We start from the raw sequence: 16782 nt of genomic DNA on the forward strand, positions 1-16782 counted from the left end.
AATGAAATAAAAAAAAACGAAAATAAAAAAAAATAATGACAATAATAGCAATAAGTATAATGAATGTAGTGATAGGGATAGCAATATTAGGAGTAATATTAAGAAAGAAAATAATGCCGAACCAAAAATTTCAAAGAATATTTATATTAGGAGTACAAGGAATACTAATAGTATTAAGTGGAATAATGTTAATAGGATGTGAAGGAACGGATATAATAAATAGGATTAGTCCATATATTAATATGGTAACAGTATATAGTAATAATGTCAATATAAATATTGGTTATAGTATCGATGGGATAAGTGCAATATTTATATTTTTAACAATAATATTAATATTAAGTTGTAATTTAATAAGTATTAGAGTAATAAAAGAAAAAACCGAACAAAAATTTCAAATAATGTTATTATTAACAGAAATATTAATAATAAACTTTTTTGCAGCAACAGATTTAGTGCAATTATATATCGTATATGAAGCAACCCTAATCCCAATGGTAATAATGATAGGAGTATGGGGCTCAAGAACCGAAAAAAAAATAGCAGCATTTCAAATATTAATCTATACTTTAATCGGAAGTATATTTATGTTAATGTCAATTGGTATCTTATATAGTACATTAGGAACAACGGATTATATTATGATAAGAGAGTATATTGATGTATTACCAGAAAATGTAAGAAAACTAATATTTATAGGATTTTTTATAGGATTTGCAGTAAAAATTCCAATAGCACCATTACATTTATGGTTATTAAGAGCACATGTCGAAGCACCAACAGCAGGATCAGTATTATTAGCAGGAATCTTATTAAAATTAGGAGGTTATGGTTATATAAGATATAATATAGGATTATTTCCTGACTTATGTGAATATTATTTTCCAATAATAGGAGGAATATGTTTAATTTCAATATTATATACAGGAATAGCAACATTAACACAATTAGATGTAAAACGAATAGTAGCATATTCATCAATCTCTCATATGAATGTAATAGTATTAGGATTATTTAGTGGAGTATTACAAGGAATAGAAGGAGGAATAATATTAATGATAGGACATGGAGTAGTATCCGGAGGATTATTTTTATGTATTGGAGTAATATATGATCGATGTAAAACAAGAATAGTATATGCGTATAATAATTTAGTACATGTTATGCCAATTATGGCAATATTATTTTTTTTATTAGTCTTAGGAAATATAGCATTTCCAATCACAAGTAATTTTGTAGGTGAATTATTAATCTTTATCGGATTAATAAAAAAAAATATAATAATAGCATTTTTTAGTGCATTAAGTATGATAGTGACAGCAATTTATTCGTTTTGGTTATATAATAGAATATTTTTTGTAAATGAAATAATAAAAAGAGAAGCAAATGAAGTAATAAGTAGTAAAGGACAAATAGTTGCGGATATGAATGCATTATTTTTAATAGAAGATGTAATGAAAAAAAAAGAAGAGAGGGGCATAGATGATATAGGACAACCAAAGGAGGTAAAAAAAGAACAATTGATTTATAGTGATGTGAATATATTTGAATTTACCAGTATAAGTTTAATGGTAATAATGATGATAATAATAGGAATGAAACCAAGTGTAGTAGAAGGATTTATTGCAATAAATTGTTTAGAATTAATAAGTAAATAAAAAATGATGTTTTTATTTGAAAATAGTATAAATATGATAAAATATAGTATATATCTAGTACCTTTAATAATAATGATATTATTAAGTATTAGTATAAAAGAGGATAGTAATAGAATGATGTTATTATTTAAAAGTCTAAAATTAACAATAATACTAATACTAGTATTATTAACGATTGAGGAAGCAATTTATGTAAAATTAAATGGACATCTAATAAAAACAGAATTAATTACATTCGTAGAATATATCTTATTAGTAGTAAGTTATCTAATAATAAGTATGTTTGAAGAAGGAGTAAAGGAAGGACGAAAAACGAAAATAACAGAAGAAGCGTTAATTTTAATGTATAGTAGTTTAATAGGAATGTTAATAAGTATGGAAGCACATAATTTAATAACCTTATTTTTAAGTTTAGAAATAACCAGTATCTGTTTTTATATATTAGCATTAAATAAAAATAGTAGAAAAGTAAGTATAGAAGGAGGATTAAAATATTATATAATAGGAGGAATAGCAAGTACAATAATATTATTAGGAATCGTAAGTATTTATAAAAATACAGGAAGTTTAATGTATACAGATATATTAGTAATAGGAATGGAAAGAATAGGAAATTATCAAGTACAAATGGGAATAGCATTAATAGTATTAGGATTAATAATAAAATTAGGAGTCGCACCATTTCATGGATGGTTAATAGATACATATGAAGGGACAGGAATGTTAATGACATTTTATTTAACAATAACACAAAAAATAGTAACAATAATAGTATTAATAAATTTATATAAAAATCTAATAACATATCTAAATATAGAAGTAATAAATAAAGGATTATTAGTATTAATATTAGTAACATTAATAGTAGGAACAGTAGGAAGTTTAAGACAACAAAAAGTAATAAGATTTATAGCATACAGTGCAATAGTTAATAGTGCATTATTAATATTATTTTTTGTAGGAAATAATACAGAAGAATTAATAATATATAGTATATATTATTTAATAAATTATATAATAGGATTAGCAGTATTAATAAATATTATAATAGGAGTAGTAAAAACAAAAAATGGTGGAAATATAGAAATATTAAGTGAATTAAAAAATATTTGGTTAAACAATAAAGTAATAGGAATCAGTTTAATAATAGTATTAATCTATTTAGCAGGATTACCACCATTTACAAATTTTATTAGTAAAATAATATTAATATTACCATTAATAGTAGAAGGTAAAATTTATATAACAATGATAATATTTTTTTTAACTGTAGGAATAATGATATATTATATGAATGTCGTAAAAATAATAATAATAGATAAAAAACAAGAAGTAGGCGTAGAAACATATAAAATGACAAAGGGTGGAAGTATAACAAATATAGTAGGAGGTATAATTTGGATAATAATCTCTCAAATATATTTAGATGAGATAATAAGTATAATAAAAATAATAGTAGCAATAAATTAAAAAAAAATGAGTGAAATAGTAAAAGAAATAAACATGAAAGATAGAGAAAATGTACTAGGTATTGATTGTTTCATCCTAAAAAAGGGTGAGTTATTACAGGTAAAAGTAAATAATAAAGACGTAATCCTAGGAAAAATTATAAAGCATAGAGGTAAATATTTTGCACTTGAAGTTGGACGAAAAAAATTAAAAGTTCAAGTAAGGGTACCGAAAAGGAAAGAATTAACGCTTGATGTAATGATGGCAAGATCAAAAAAACGTCGAGGACGTCAGCGTAACGGATTAAAAGTAGTACGTAACTTTTAACGTATAGCTTACTATTTAGGTTTAAACCGGTAAAAGGTGGATAATGAGAGTTTATCTACAACAAATTACTGCACATGGAGGAAAAAGCAAGCCTTAAGAATAACATATCGGAAGTAGAGCAGATAAAAAATGATGGAGCACATAAAAAGGTTATTTACGAAGAAGGGAAATATGCGACCGAGCCATATTTAGAAGAAAAGCATCCACAAAAGAGCCGAAAAAAGGAGTAAACACATTTAGCGAAAAAAGGAAATGAAAGGATTTTTCGAAAATTTATTTAGGCAAAATGTGAGAAGTGTAATAAACACAGGAAAAAAAGTAGGAGCCAGAGCGGCAGCAAGAGAAATAATAAATCAAGAATGGGGATATCCATTAGCAAACCATGAAGTATTATTTTTAACAAATGTATATCAACCAAAACATATGAAAAGACATCCATTTCATATAGTAAGAGGAACAGTAGCACCATTAGCAGTAACTTTACCATTAGGATTTTTTGTATTAAATTATTTTGGGGTAATAAGTTCAAAATTAGGATTATTAATCGCTTTAAGTAGTTTTATAGGGGGATTAGTAATATGGACGATAAGTATAATATTTGATAGTTTATATGATCAACAACATACATATGAAGTAAAAAGAGGATTAGTAATGGGAATGATGATGTTTATCATTTCAGAAGTAATGTTTTTCTTTTCATTTTTTTGGTCATATTTTTATATCAGTTTATCACCAAATATAGCAATAGGATGTGTATGGCCACCATATGGATTAACAGTATATTCATATATGGGATTACCATTATTAAATACAGTATTATTATTACTATCTGGAGCAATATTAACAGATGGTTATACAATATTAACCGAACAAAAAGCGGTACATGAAAAGAACGAAAAAGTATTAGCAGTAGAAGAAGCATTTAAAAATTTAATGAATTTATATAAAACAAAAAACAGTATAAATACATTAACCTTTGTAGATGAAAGAAGAGACAAATTTTTTGGAAAAGAAAGTAGACAAGAGGACAAGATTGCAGAACAAAAATTAATAGCAATATCAGCAGGAGTAAAAGAATTAAGAGATTTAGATTGGGATTTATATTTTTTTGAAAACCCAGAAAATATAGAGCCAAATTATAAAGAACCAACAAACTTATCCGTAATAGAATATGCATTAATAACAATCTATTTAAAAAAAAGAAATAAAGTAATAAAAACAAGATTATATTTTACATTATTATGTGCAGTAGTATTTTTAGCATGCCAAGGTTATGAATATTTTTTTGCACCATTTAGTATGAATGACGGAATATATGGATCATTATTTTTCTTATTAACAGGATTTCATGGATTTCATGTATTAGTAGGAAGTATATTAATAGGAATAATCACAATAAGATTTATAGTAGGAAATTTCAATCTATTAAATGTAGGTACAAATTTTCAAATCTATAAAAATAAATCAACAGGATTTGCATGTACATTATTTTATTGGCATTTCGTTGATATTGTTTGGATTTTTCTATATATTGTAATATATTGGTGGGGAAGTCGATAAAAATTAAACAGTATTATTAACTGATATGTTAATAACTAAAAACAATAAGAAGAAAATTAAAAAAATCTCGAAAAGAGGAACTAATAAAGCCTTCTTACAAAAATTGTTAAGTGTTGAAAAATTAACAAACCTTTTAAAAAAAAAACAAAGGAAAGTAAGTTTAGCAAGAAAAGCACAAAAAAAGATATATCATAAAGGTAAATTTAAAATAACAGATATTATTAGTATACCATTAAGAGGGGAAGTAATCAAAAGAATAATAAAGCCAAAACTTCAGGGCATCGATTTAGTGGTTGATGAAATGGATCATAATCCCATAAATGATATAGAAATCTTATTTTATACTCGAGAACAAGAAGAGGAAAGACGACAAGAAGAGCCCGAAGATTATCCATTAGATGCTTGGGATAAAGACGTCTTAGGGATTGTATCAGAAGACGAACCGCAATATAAAAATCCAACAGATTTTATATATCATTGGGAGTTTGGAATATTACATCCAGTAGCTTCATTTGAAGAATTTTTTGAAATAGATTTTAATCATGTTGCTCTACATAAAGTAGATAGTTATGGAGATTTTGCATTTTATGGAAATGATCCGTATGTAAAAACCTTCGAATATCCTACAGAGCAGTATTATATAAGTGAGGAAGACGCCGGACAATTCGAAATAGATTATTTATTACATTATTCAACAAAACTAGAGAGACATTCACAATATTTATTAAAGAGAAAAGAAAATTATAATCCTAAGCAACCACAAATATTGGAAACGGATTCGAGATCCGAACATTATTTAATGAATTATTTTTATTATAATAAACTCGAAAATGTTTTAGAGAAAAAAGAAGGAATAGATGATGCTGAAGTTTATAAGTTTATAAAATTAGATTTTGGTGAAAAAATGGAGTTAAAATTAGAGAAATTTTATGATCTGAATAGAGAAAGAAGATTCCGAGTAAAAAAATTAAGCCAATCAAAACTATATGAGTTTGAAAAAGCTGCATTGAAAGGTATTGGTTTTGATTGTTTTATGCTTATAGTAGGAATAATCATATTTTTAGCATCTTCTCCATATTTATTTTCACAATTACCTTGGAGAGTAAAATATTCGCTTCATAATACTTGGTATCATAATCTACTTGAAGTCATAGATGTACTTTTTAGTATGCCTAAAGTAATAAACTTAGAATGGCTATATTTACAAGCTATGTGGGAGGGAGAACTGACAGTACTAAAGATAAGAGGTGGTATATCAGTCCTTACCGCAATAGAAACTATTATGTCTGTAATGTCTAACTATAAAGATTTATCCCAGACATCCCAGATAATAAATTACTTAGCAAATTTTAGTTTTGACATATATTAATTTATGTCAAACTTGAACAATAAATAAAAAAAAAATAAAACAAAAAAATGAAAATTTTAGAAATATATGATAAACAAATAGCAGAGAAAGAAGGAAACATATTTATATTTATATCCAAGTGGATCATTAGTGTGGATCATAAAAACATAGGAACTATGTACACAAATTTTAGTATATTGGCAGGGATAGTAGGAACTTTACTATCGTTAGTTATCAGAATGGAATTATCAACAGGAAACATGTTAGATGGAGACGGTCAACAATATAACGTAATCGTAACCGCACATGGATTAATAATGATATTCTTCGTGGTTTAAAATATTCACTAAAAGACACAGTTAACTAGCAGAATGAATTTTGAATGGAACGCTATTCAAAAAAGACAGTAAGAAAAGTGAGTAGTAGGGAAAAGATGTAGGTACCAAAAAAGAAAAGAAAAGGATCATTCAACAGGAAGTTTATTAGAGTTAACAGTATATATATATATATATATGTAATTTAGAGAAACGGCATAGCCACGTAATTTCACTATATGCTGGAACCCCCTGAGAGCTTTTTAAACTAGCAACTTTTTGTATGTTTTAATGAAAAAGGAAGCAGTAACATTAAAAAGATTGGGCAATCAGCAGGACACCAAACTATGTAGGACCCACAGGAATTATATAGGAGTAGGATCCTCAGAGACTATACGTGAAACATTTTATAAAGAAGAGTATAAAATATAAAATGAAGATAGAGTCCAGTTAAATATGAAAGTATTTATGAATTGTATGCCGGCAATGTTAGGAGGATTTGCAAACTGGTTCATACCAATAATGGTAGGATCACCAGATGTAGCTTTTCCAAGATTAAACAACATTAGCTTATGGTTAATCATTGTATCATTTTTCTTATTACTTACATCATCATGTGTAGGAATAGGAGTAGGAACAGGTTGGACAGTTTATCCACCATTAAGTACGATGGAATATCACCCTGGACATGCAGTAGACGTAGGAATATTAAGTTTACATATAGCAGGAGCATCATCATTACTAGGAGCAATAAACTTTTTAACAACAGTATTTAATATGAAAATAGCAGGATTAAGTTGGTCAAAAGTATCATTATTTGTATGGTCAATATTAATAACTGCAGTATTATTAGTATTATCTTTACCTGTATTAGCAGGAGGATTAACAATGTTAATTACAGATCGAAATTTTGAAACAACATTTTTCGATCCAATAGGAGGAGGAGATCCAATACTGTATCAGCACCTTTTTTGGTTTTTTGGTCAAGGATGGCCCTTTGTATATAATATATAAATATGTATAATATTTATATTAACACAACGCAACAAACTAAATGCGGGAACGTGATTCTGAGTAGATCAGAAACCAATAACTACTTTAATTATAAGTTCTGTAGAAAGACCAATAAAGTAAAAAAGTTAACGGCATTAACCAATCCGCAAGTAACCAAACGAGAATTCGGAGTAGGTACTTCAGAGACTATACGTTTGTTATTACAATCAATAAAAAATTTAAGCTGTGGGGGCGTAAATTTAAAAAAATATAACAGAACAAAATAAAAAAAAAATTAAAGAATAATATGAAAAAAGAAGAAAAAAAAGAAAATAAAAAAAGAGAGCAAAATCAGATAAGTTCGAAAAAATGGAATGAGTGGCTAGCGGGATTAATAGACGGCGCTGGTAAATTTACATTAAGTAAATCCGGTTATGCCAATTTAGATATTCTATTGGAGCTTCGAGACGAAAAATGTCATATTGAGCTAAAACAGCGATTTGGAGGCGAGATAAAAAGAAAAGAGACAACACTTATACGTTATCGAGTACATCGTTTATATGGAATAAGACAATTAATAGCTTGTGTAAATGGGCATATTAGACATCCGCTACGAAAAATAGAGTTTAAAGAAATTTGTATGCATTATAATGTTGAGTATAAAGAGCCAGAAACCTTAACATTTGCAAATGGATGGCTAAGTGGATATTTTGATGCTGTAGGTTTAATTGAATTTTCTACTGAGCAAGATCAATTATATTTAGCATTTCGTCATAAAAAAAATACAATGTTAAATGAACTAGAAATACAAAAGTGTTTAGGTGTAAATCTCACTTGTGAGCAAAATGGATGTTCATGTGAAAGTGTGACGTTATATAAGATAAATAAAAAGACTGTGTTAAGTTTATATAAATATTTTAAAAAGTATCGATTGAGAAGTAGTATTAAAACAACGCAGATTTTATTAATACCACAATTTTATGAAATACAAAACGAGACAAAGGAGATAAACGATATGCAAGTAAAGCAAAAGTTATGGAAACAATTTTTTAAGAAATGGTATGTAGACGAAATGGTTAAATATGAGAGTGTAAAGCTAGCCAACTACTATAAATCCAAAACAAGTCCTGAAAAACGCGTCAAAAAACTTATAAAATTAAAATTTCACAGAAATGAAAGAATTAGAAAAAGAGCAGAAAGATTAGAATTGCAGAAAGAGAAAGAAAAGAAAGCCTAGAATATGCGAATACAAATAGAGAAAGACCAATTAGGTTGGGTTGCGGGTTTATTAGATAGTTGTGGAAATATAATGTTCTCGAAAACCCATGTATCTGGTAACATAGAAATCAAGTTAAAACTAACTGATTATGAATGTCTTGAAAATATGAAAACCAAATACGGGGGAGCTGTAAAGGTAAGCCGAACAGGTACAAGATATAGATTAAACCATTCAGAAGGATTAAAAAAATTATTAGAAGATATTAATGGACAAATAAGAATTCCTGTAAGAGTGAAAAAAGTAAAAGAAGTATGTGAAAAGAATAATATAGAAATAAAGTATCCAGACAAGGAATTAAGTTTAGACACTGCTTGGTTATCTGGATTTTTTGATGGAGTAGGTTCCATCGTAATTAACCAAACAACTTTAGAAAATAAAAAACAATTAGTATTGACATTTAATCAAAAGAATAATCAAATATTAATAAAAATTCAACGAATTGTGGGCGGTAATTTTTATATAAATACAAATACACAAAGTGGAAAGTATAAATATGCTCTATATTTTACAAGTAAAGAGGAGATTTTACAGTTATATGAATATTTTAAAAAGTATCCCTCAAGAGCATATAAAAATAAAAGAATAGGTTTAATCCCACAATATTATGAACTGCAAACCTTGATGACTTCTATTCATGATAATCAGTTACAAGAAACTCTATGGAAAAAATTTATGATACAATGGGATTATAAGGAAATAGATGAAATACAGAGTGGGGAGATTTTAAAACAGAAAGGAGTAATTCGTTAGAGAGGAGAGTAAAATCGTGACCGAAAAATAAAGTCATTAAACTATGGCTAATATACTATCTATGTTAAAGATTAAAAAGAGAAGTATGTTATGTATAATTTTTTGTAAGAGGAAAGGGTAGCAAAAATTATAATGAAAAGTTGTAAAAAGATACTAAATAATCCTAAAAAAATGAAAAAGATTCCTATAAAAACACGAAAAAGATAATATTATTACAAACGAAACTCAAAATCAAAAAAAAGCCCCCACAGCTTTTTAATAAAAATAAAAGAAAGATTGTAATAAAGATAGAGTCCACAATGCATCCAGAAGTATATATTTTAATATTACCAGGATTTGGATTAGTAAGTATAATATTATCTAAATATAGTAATAAAGGAATCTTTGGAGTAAAAGGAATGATCTCAGCAATGAGTGCAATTGGATTTTTAGGATTCTTAGTATGGGCTCATCACATGTACACTGTAGGATTAGACGTGGATACACGAGCATATTTTACAGCAGCAACAATGATAATTGCAATCCCAACAGGAATAAAAATTTTTAGTTGGTTAGCAACATTATGGGGAGGAGTAATAAAAATTACAACACCAATGTTATTCGTAATAGGATTTTTAGTTCTATTTACAATAGGAGGATTAACAGGAGTAGTATTAGCAAATGGAGGATTAGATATTAGTTTACATGATAGACAAAAATAAATTATTAAAAAATTTTGATTTAGATATATGTATGTGTATATTAATTATAATTTTATATATAATCACAATGACAATAAACCCACTTATAAATGGTATAATGTGGGATTTTAACTTCATAAGTGTACAAGAAAAATATGATCAAATTATTTATGAATTAACACTTTTAACGGATTTATCAAAAAAAGATTTACAATTCATATTTCCGTATAAGCATATTGAATTAGAACTTAAGGAATTAAAATTTAAAAATAAAGATGCATATTTAGATCAACTTATAGCAAGAATATTTGAGTATAGTAAAAGTGAGCTATATAAATTAATTTATAAGATATATAAAATAAGTTCAAAAAAATAATGAAAGTAGAAGAAAGAGAGTATATAAAAAAGTATTGGGTAGGACTTATGGATGGAGTTGGTAGTATAGAAGTAAATCATTATCGTATGAAAAATTTACAATATAGATTAGTATTAAATGTAAATGATAGTAGTGAAAATATGGCTATGTTACTAAAGATTCAACAAGTAATTGGAGGTTATCTTATTAAAAGAAAAGAGAAAGCTTTAATAGCCTGGACGATTAATAATAAAATGCAAATAGAAGATGTGATAAAAATTTTCGAAGATTATAATTTAGTAACAGTTCGAAAAAGAAATCAATTGCAATTTTTAAAAGAAAATTTAAAAAGAAATGATGTGAACTGGTACCTTTCTGAAAGAAAGAATAAATATAAAAAATCACTTATAGTTTCGAATATTGAAGAAATAAGCTATTTCAATGAATGGTTTAGTGGCTTTGTAGAAGCAACAGGTTCATTTTGTATAAGAGCACAAAAAGAGAAGTATTTTAGAATAGCACATCGATATGATATGCCTTTATTATTAAATTTAATAATAAAATTTAATATAACAACAAAATTAAGAGAGCAAAAGAATGAGCAATATGCCATTGAAATTTATAAAAAAACGTTATTAGAAGTTTTAATTACACATTTTGAGAAATACCCATTATTAGGAGATAAAAAAAATTCTTTAGAAACTTTCAAAACCCGATAAAATTAAGAAAAGATATGTGTCATGTGGTCACGTTGCTATGAAAAATAAAAATAACAATATTTTTCGGTATTTTTTAAGAGTCATTTGCAATTAAAAAATGCTAACGGTGAAGGCTTTCAAGCTGATGCAGAAACAACATTAGAAATAAAATTGAAAAAGTTAATACCGTGGAAACCAAACGAGAAATTCGGAGTAGGATCTGTAGAGACTATACGCAACGAATAGAAAATTAATTAAGTTTAATTTATAATTAAGATATAGTCCGAACCCTTAAGTGATTGAGGAAAAAGAAATAGACATATTATGTAGTAGCTCATTTTCATTATGTATTATCAATGGGAGCAATATTTGCAATATTTGCAGGATATTATTATTATTATTCAATTATGAATAGTACAAGATTATTCGGAGTAGTCCGATATAATGAACAATTAGGAAGAATACATTTCTGGACAATGTTTATTGGAGTAAATGTTACATTTTTTCCAATGCATTTCTTAGGATTGGCAGGTATGCCACGTAGAATAGGAGATTATCCAGATGCATATATAGGATGGAATTTAATAGCATCATATGGATCATTAATAACAGCATTTGGATTATTATTTTTCGTTGTAAATATATTTACACCATATATAAGAAGAAGTGTAAATATAAAAAACGGAGCAATAATTTTAATGGGATTAGACTTTGCCCGAGACTGGCAAATAGGATTTCAAGATCCAGCAACACCAATAATGGAAGGAATAATTGATTTACATAATTATATATTCTTTTATTTAATAGTAGTTGCAGTATTTATCGGATGGGTAATGGGACGAATTTTATGGAGATTTTCTTATAAATGGAGTTATCCTACAATAGGAGATATTGAAATATTTAAAAATTTTACAGCATATAATCAAATAATACATGGAACAGTTATTGAAATCGTTTGGACATTAATTCCAACAGTAATATTATATTTAATAGCAATTCCATCCTTTACATTATTATATGCGATGGATGAAATTATTAATCCAACAGTAACAATCAAAATTATAGGTTATTTAGATGGCCTAAATTATATAATAAAAATAAAATAGAAATTGCCAATATAATAATTGCAAAAAAAATCAATGATGTTTTATATTCCTAAAATAAGAGCCCAAAACAGAATCGGACCACATAAAGGCGAGATAATTAGTATATTAATAGGGTGTTTATTAGGAGATGCATATGGTAGTAATAGATCTAGAGAAGGTGTGCGTTTTAGTTTTAAACAAAGTAGTAAAAATAAAGAATATTTATTTATGATCTATGAATTCTTTAATAAAAATGGTTATTGTACCAATAATATTCCAAGAAAATATATAGTAAAATTAAAACATAACGATGACGTAAAAGACTTTGAACGTTATGAATTTGTGACCTATACGTTTAGAAGCTTTAAATATATTTATGAAATGTTCTATAAAAAGCAAAAAAAAGTATTACATTTAGAAAAAATAAAAGAATATCTAGATGAACGAGCATTAGCCCATTGGATTATGGATGATGGCGGGTATACTGGAGCAGGTATTAGAATAGCAACAAATGCCTTTACTTTAAAAGAAGTAATGTTTTTGAAAGAGTTATTAGAAGACAAATTTAAATTAAAATGTACAATTCAAGAGATCTATATAAAAGATAAATGGTCAATCTATATTACAAAAGACTCGATGACTCATTTAATTTCTATAATTAAACCATATATGCATCCTAGCATGTATTATAAATTGGGAATAAAATAATTATAAAAGAATTTTTAAGTCACAAAAATATTATATAATAGTCGTGAGGCATTAGACAAATAAAAGGATAATGCTTCTAAAAACCCGACGGGTTTTTAAAGGAGGATAATATATACTCTTTTGGCGACATGAGTGAAAACGGTTAAAATAGTTAGTGGATTACCATAAACAACTACAAGACCGTCAGTAAAGACAGTTGATTTTTGAACTTTATTGCGACAGACTGGGTCACTTGTGGGTATCTGAAAAGGATGCTTAATGTACAGTCGAACAGCATCAATGGTATTGGAGTTATGAATATGGAGATAATGCAAGTAATTTAATAGAATTTGATAGTTATATGGTTTATGAACGAGATTTAGCAGAAGGACAACTAAGATTATTAGAAGTAGATAATGCAATGGTAGTTCCAGTAAAAACACATATTAGATTAATAATAACATCAGGAGATGTTTTACATAGTTGGGCGATTCCATCATTTGGAATAAAAGTAGATGCCGTACCAGGACGATTAAATCAAATTGGATTGTATGTAAAAAGAGAAGGTACATTCTATGGACAATGTAGTGAATTATGTGGAGTAGATCATGGATTTATGCCAATTAAAGTTCAAGCTGTTAAATTAGGAGAGTATTTTTCAAAACTAAATGAAAAATAACATCAATAATAATAAAGTCCTAAAGGCAGCCGTCGACCCATTCCTATTACAAGCCTTTGGATTTACAGGATTGGGCGTAATGGGTGGCGTAATGGGTGTAATTATAGTTGTGGTTACATTCAAGTATGCGCTGGCATCTTACGAGATCCACGTAAATGTAATACAAAAGGGAACACAAATGCTATTAGAGGCGACATTAGGACATGAGGTAGGAGTAAAGAGAGACGTATTTGAGAAAGTATTCGAATTATTTAAAACGAGCCAATTAAGCAATGGGCAGCAGGTAACGCATTAAAGGCTTTACTGAATAACATAATAGAATACAGAGACACTCATGCAATATCCGAATTGGAAGGGAAAAAGCTACAACAAGTACGGATGAACTAAGATCGGTTATATGAGAGGGAAGATCAAATCGAAAAGGAAATAAATAAAATCTTAAGTAAGGCCTCTAAAAGAGCAGGGGGAGGTTGGATAAAAGAAGAATAATGAAACAAAATTTAAAAAAAACGGTTTTAAAAGCAGGATGGATACCAGGAACGGAAACAGCTATTGCAAAAATGGTTATAAGTATTTGTGTTATCTTTGCAGGTTATTATACATTATACTCTGCCTACGCAGAGTATAACCAAATTGTAGAACAAAATGCACAAGCTGTTCTAAGCGAAGTAACAAGTAGTAATATGCCGTACCGCCATTAGAGAGTTTAACTGATATTTAGTAGCATCTGAAAATTATCTCCGCAAAGTAAAGTAAATTTTTTATTAGAGCATCAAACAAAGATAATCTCCTTACTAAAGGTTCAGGGGATACCTTATCTCCCGATCAAAAAGAGAATTTGAAGGAAATTGTAAATTTTTTAACAAAAAGAATAGAAGATACTAGGGAACAAGCTAATAAAATAATAAAATAGCAATGAAGGACTTTATTAAAGAATGTAACAAATACATTGACAATAAAAAAAAATAGTATAGATCAATAATAAACTAATAGAAAAGATAAGGTATTAAGGGTATTCTACTCTTTTAATCTTTTAATATCTAATAGGATAGCAAGAATAGTAAAGAGATGAGGTGTAAAATATAAAAGTAAATGTACACCCTTAATTAACGAAAAAGCTTTTAAATGGGAATTGTCAAACTAAAAACCTCGCCGTTCAGAGAAAGAGAATGGTTGTTAACATTTGAAGGTTATGTGAAACGTAAAAAGAAATCTTAATATAAAAAAGAGCAAAGAAAAAATGCAATTAGAAAAAATGTTAACTGAAGTAAATATAGAGAGAAGTAAATTTAATACATATAATGTATTATTACAATATATTAAAGCAGTAACACAAAAATATAACTTAAATAAAGTATCATCCAAATATGGAAAGGTATTATTTATTAAGGATGGAGTAGTAAAAGTAAGTGGATTAAGTCAAATCAAAATTGGAGAAAAAGTAGAATTTGTAGGAAAAAATTTATATGGAATGGCTTTAAATTTAGAAGCAACAAGTGTCGGAATTGTAATATTTGGAGAAGATACAGCAATTTATGAAGGAGTAATCGTAAAAAGATGTGAACAAAATTTTGCAATTAAAGTAGATAAAACAATGTTAGGAAGAGTAGTAGATGTATTAGGACAACCAATCGATGGATTAGGAGAATTAAAAGATACAAAAACAACAAGAGTAATGAGTGTAGAAAGAAAAGCACCAGGAATAGTAACAAGAAAATCAGTACATGAATCAATGTTAACAGGAGTAAAAATAGTAGATGCATTATTACCAATTGGAAGAGGACAAAGGGAATTAATAATTGGAGATAGACAAACAGGAAAATCAGCAATAGCAGTAGATGCGATTTTAAATCAACAAGTAAATAAAGATATTGTATGTATATATGTAGCAGTTGGACAAAAAAAATCAACAGTTAGACGATTAGTAGAAATGTTAAATACAAAAGGAGCATTAGAATATACAATTGTCGTAGTATCAACAGCATCAGATGCAGCACCATTACAATTTTTAGCACCATATACAGGATGTACAATTGGAGAATATTTTAGAGATGAAGGAAAACATGCATTAATAGTATATGATGATTTAAGTAAACATGCAGTAGCATATCGACAAATGTCATTATTATTAAGAAGACCACCAGGAAGAGAAGCATATCCAGGAGATGTATTTTATATTCATTCAAGATTATTAGAAAGAGCAGCAAAATTAAATGAAAAATATGGTTGTGGATCATTAACAGCATTTCCAATTGTAGAAACACAAGCAGGAGATGTATCAGCTTATATTCCAACAAATATTATTTCAATTACAGATGGACAAATTTTCTTAGAAAAAGAATTATTTAATAAAGGAATTAGACCTGCTGTAAATGTAGGATTATCTGTAAGTCGAGTAGGATCAGCAGCTCAATCTGCTGTAATGAAAAAATTAGCTGGAGCTTTAAAATTAGAATTAGCACAATATCGAGAATTAGCTAGATTTGAACAATTTTCGAGTAATGCTGATGCTGTTACAACACAAATTTTAAAAAAAGGAAAATTAACTATTGAATTATTAAAACAAGTAAATAATAATCCTATGTCAATTGGTCTTGAAGCTTTAATGATTTATGCTATGGGTACTTCTTATTTCCAAAATTTAGATTTATCTTTAGTTAGATCGGAAGAAACAAAATTATTAAATTATATCAATTCGATTGCTAGCTTTAAACTATATGCTGCTTGTGTTGATGCTGTTAAAGCTTTCAATCCAAAAGATACAGTTTTTGCTGAAATGTGTCAATCTTACGTTAAATAATACCAAAGTATTATTTAAGTCAATATAAACACATCCAGTACTCTATAGTTTAAGTATAATAAAGACATCTCATCTAGCATGAGAACTTCAAAATAAAACGCCACATTCATAATGTAAGGA

The 16782-nt window shown here is 27.5% G+C and overlaps 10 protein-coding genes; all 10 read left to right on the forward strand.

The window, feature by feature from the left end:
• Positions 1-35: 35 nt before the first annotated feature.
• On the forward strand, positions 36-1658 carry nad4 (NADH dehydrogenase subunit 4). Its single transcript has one exon. The coding sequence runs from the start codon at positions 36-38 to the stop codon at positions 1656-1658; it is 1623 nt and encodes a 540-aa protein (NP_050069.1).
• A 3-nt stretch (positions 1659-1661) lies between these two features.
• Positions 1662-3128, forward strand: nad2 (NADH dehydrogenase subunit 2). Its single transcript has one exon. The coding sequence runs from the start codon at positions 1662-1664 to the stop codon at positions 3126-3128; it is 1467 nt and encodes a 488-aa protein (NP_050070.1).
• A 558-nt stretch (positions 3129-3686) lies between these two features.
• cox3 (cytochrome oxidase subunit 3) lies at positions 3687-4994 on the forward strand. Its single transcript has one exon. The coding sequence runs from the start codon at positions 3687-3689 to the stop codon at positions 4992-4994; it is 1308 nt and encodes a 435-aa protein (NP_050071.1).
• A 25-nt stretch (positions 4995-5019) lies between these two features.
• DidioMp05 (ORF 447) lies at positions 5020-6363 on the forward strand. Its single transcript has one exon. The coding sequence runs from the start codon at positions 5020-5022 to the stop codon at positions 6361-6363; it is 1344 nt and encodes a 447-aa protein (NP_050072.1).
• Positions 6364-6410: 47 nt separating this feature from the next.
• cox1/2 (cytochrome oxidase subunit 1 and subunit 2) lies at positions 6411-13862 on the forward strand. One transcript has 5 exons: positions 6411-6676; positions 7133-7640; positions 9981-10367; positions 11729-12478; positions 13479-13862. Exons 1-5 carry the CDS (start codon positions 6411-6413, stop codon positions 13860-13862), a joined length of 2295 nt encoding a protein of 764 aa, NP_050073.1.
• On the forward strand, positions 7957-8886 carry DidioMp07 (site-specific DNA endonuclease). Its single transcript has one exon. The coding sequence runs from the start codon at positions 7957-7959 to the stop codon at positions 8884-8886; it is 930 nt and encodes a 309-aa protein (NP_050074.1).
• DidioMp08 (hypothetical protein) lies at positions 8890-9678 on the forward strand. Its single transcript has one exon. The coding sequence runs from the start codon at positions 8890-8892 to the stop codon at positions 9676-9678; it is 789 nt and encodes a 262-aa protein (NP_050075.1).
• On the forward strand, positions 10734-11432 carry DidioMp09 (hypothetical protein). The gene has a single exon. The coding sequence runs from the start codon at positions 10734-10736 to the stop codon at positions 11430-11432; it is 699 nt and encodes a 232-aa protein (NP_050076.1).
• On the forward strand, positions 12725-13204 carry DidioMp10 (hypothetical protein). The gene has a single exon. The coding sequence runs from the start codon at positions 12725-12727 to the stop codon at positions 13202-13204; it is 480 nt and encodes a 159-aa protein (NP_050077.1).
• A 1240-nt stretch (positions 13863-15102) lies between the features above and the next one.
• Positions 15103-16662, forward strand: atp1 (ATPase subunit 1). The gene has a single exon. The coding sequence runs from the start codon at positions 15103-15105 to the stop codon at positions 16660-16662; it is 1560 nt and encodes a 519-aa protein (NP_050078.1).
• Positions 16663-16782: the final 120 nt, after the last annotated feature.

Source organism: Dictyostelium discoideum, mitochondrion (genome assembly GCF_000004695.1).
Source record: "Dictyostelium discoideum mitochondrion, complete genome".
NCBI lineage: Eukaryota > Evosea > Eumycetozoa > Dictyosteliales > Dictyosteliaceae > Dictyostelium > Dictyostelium discoideum.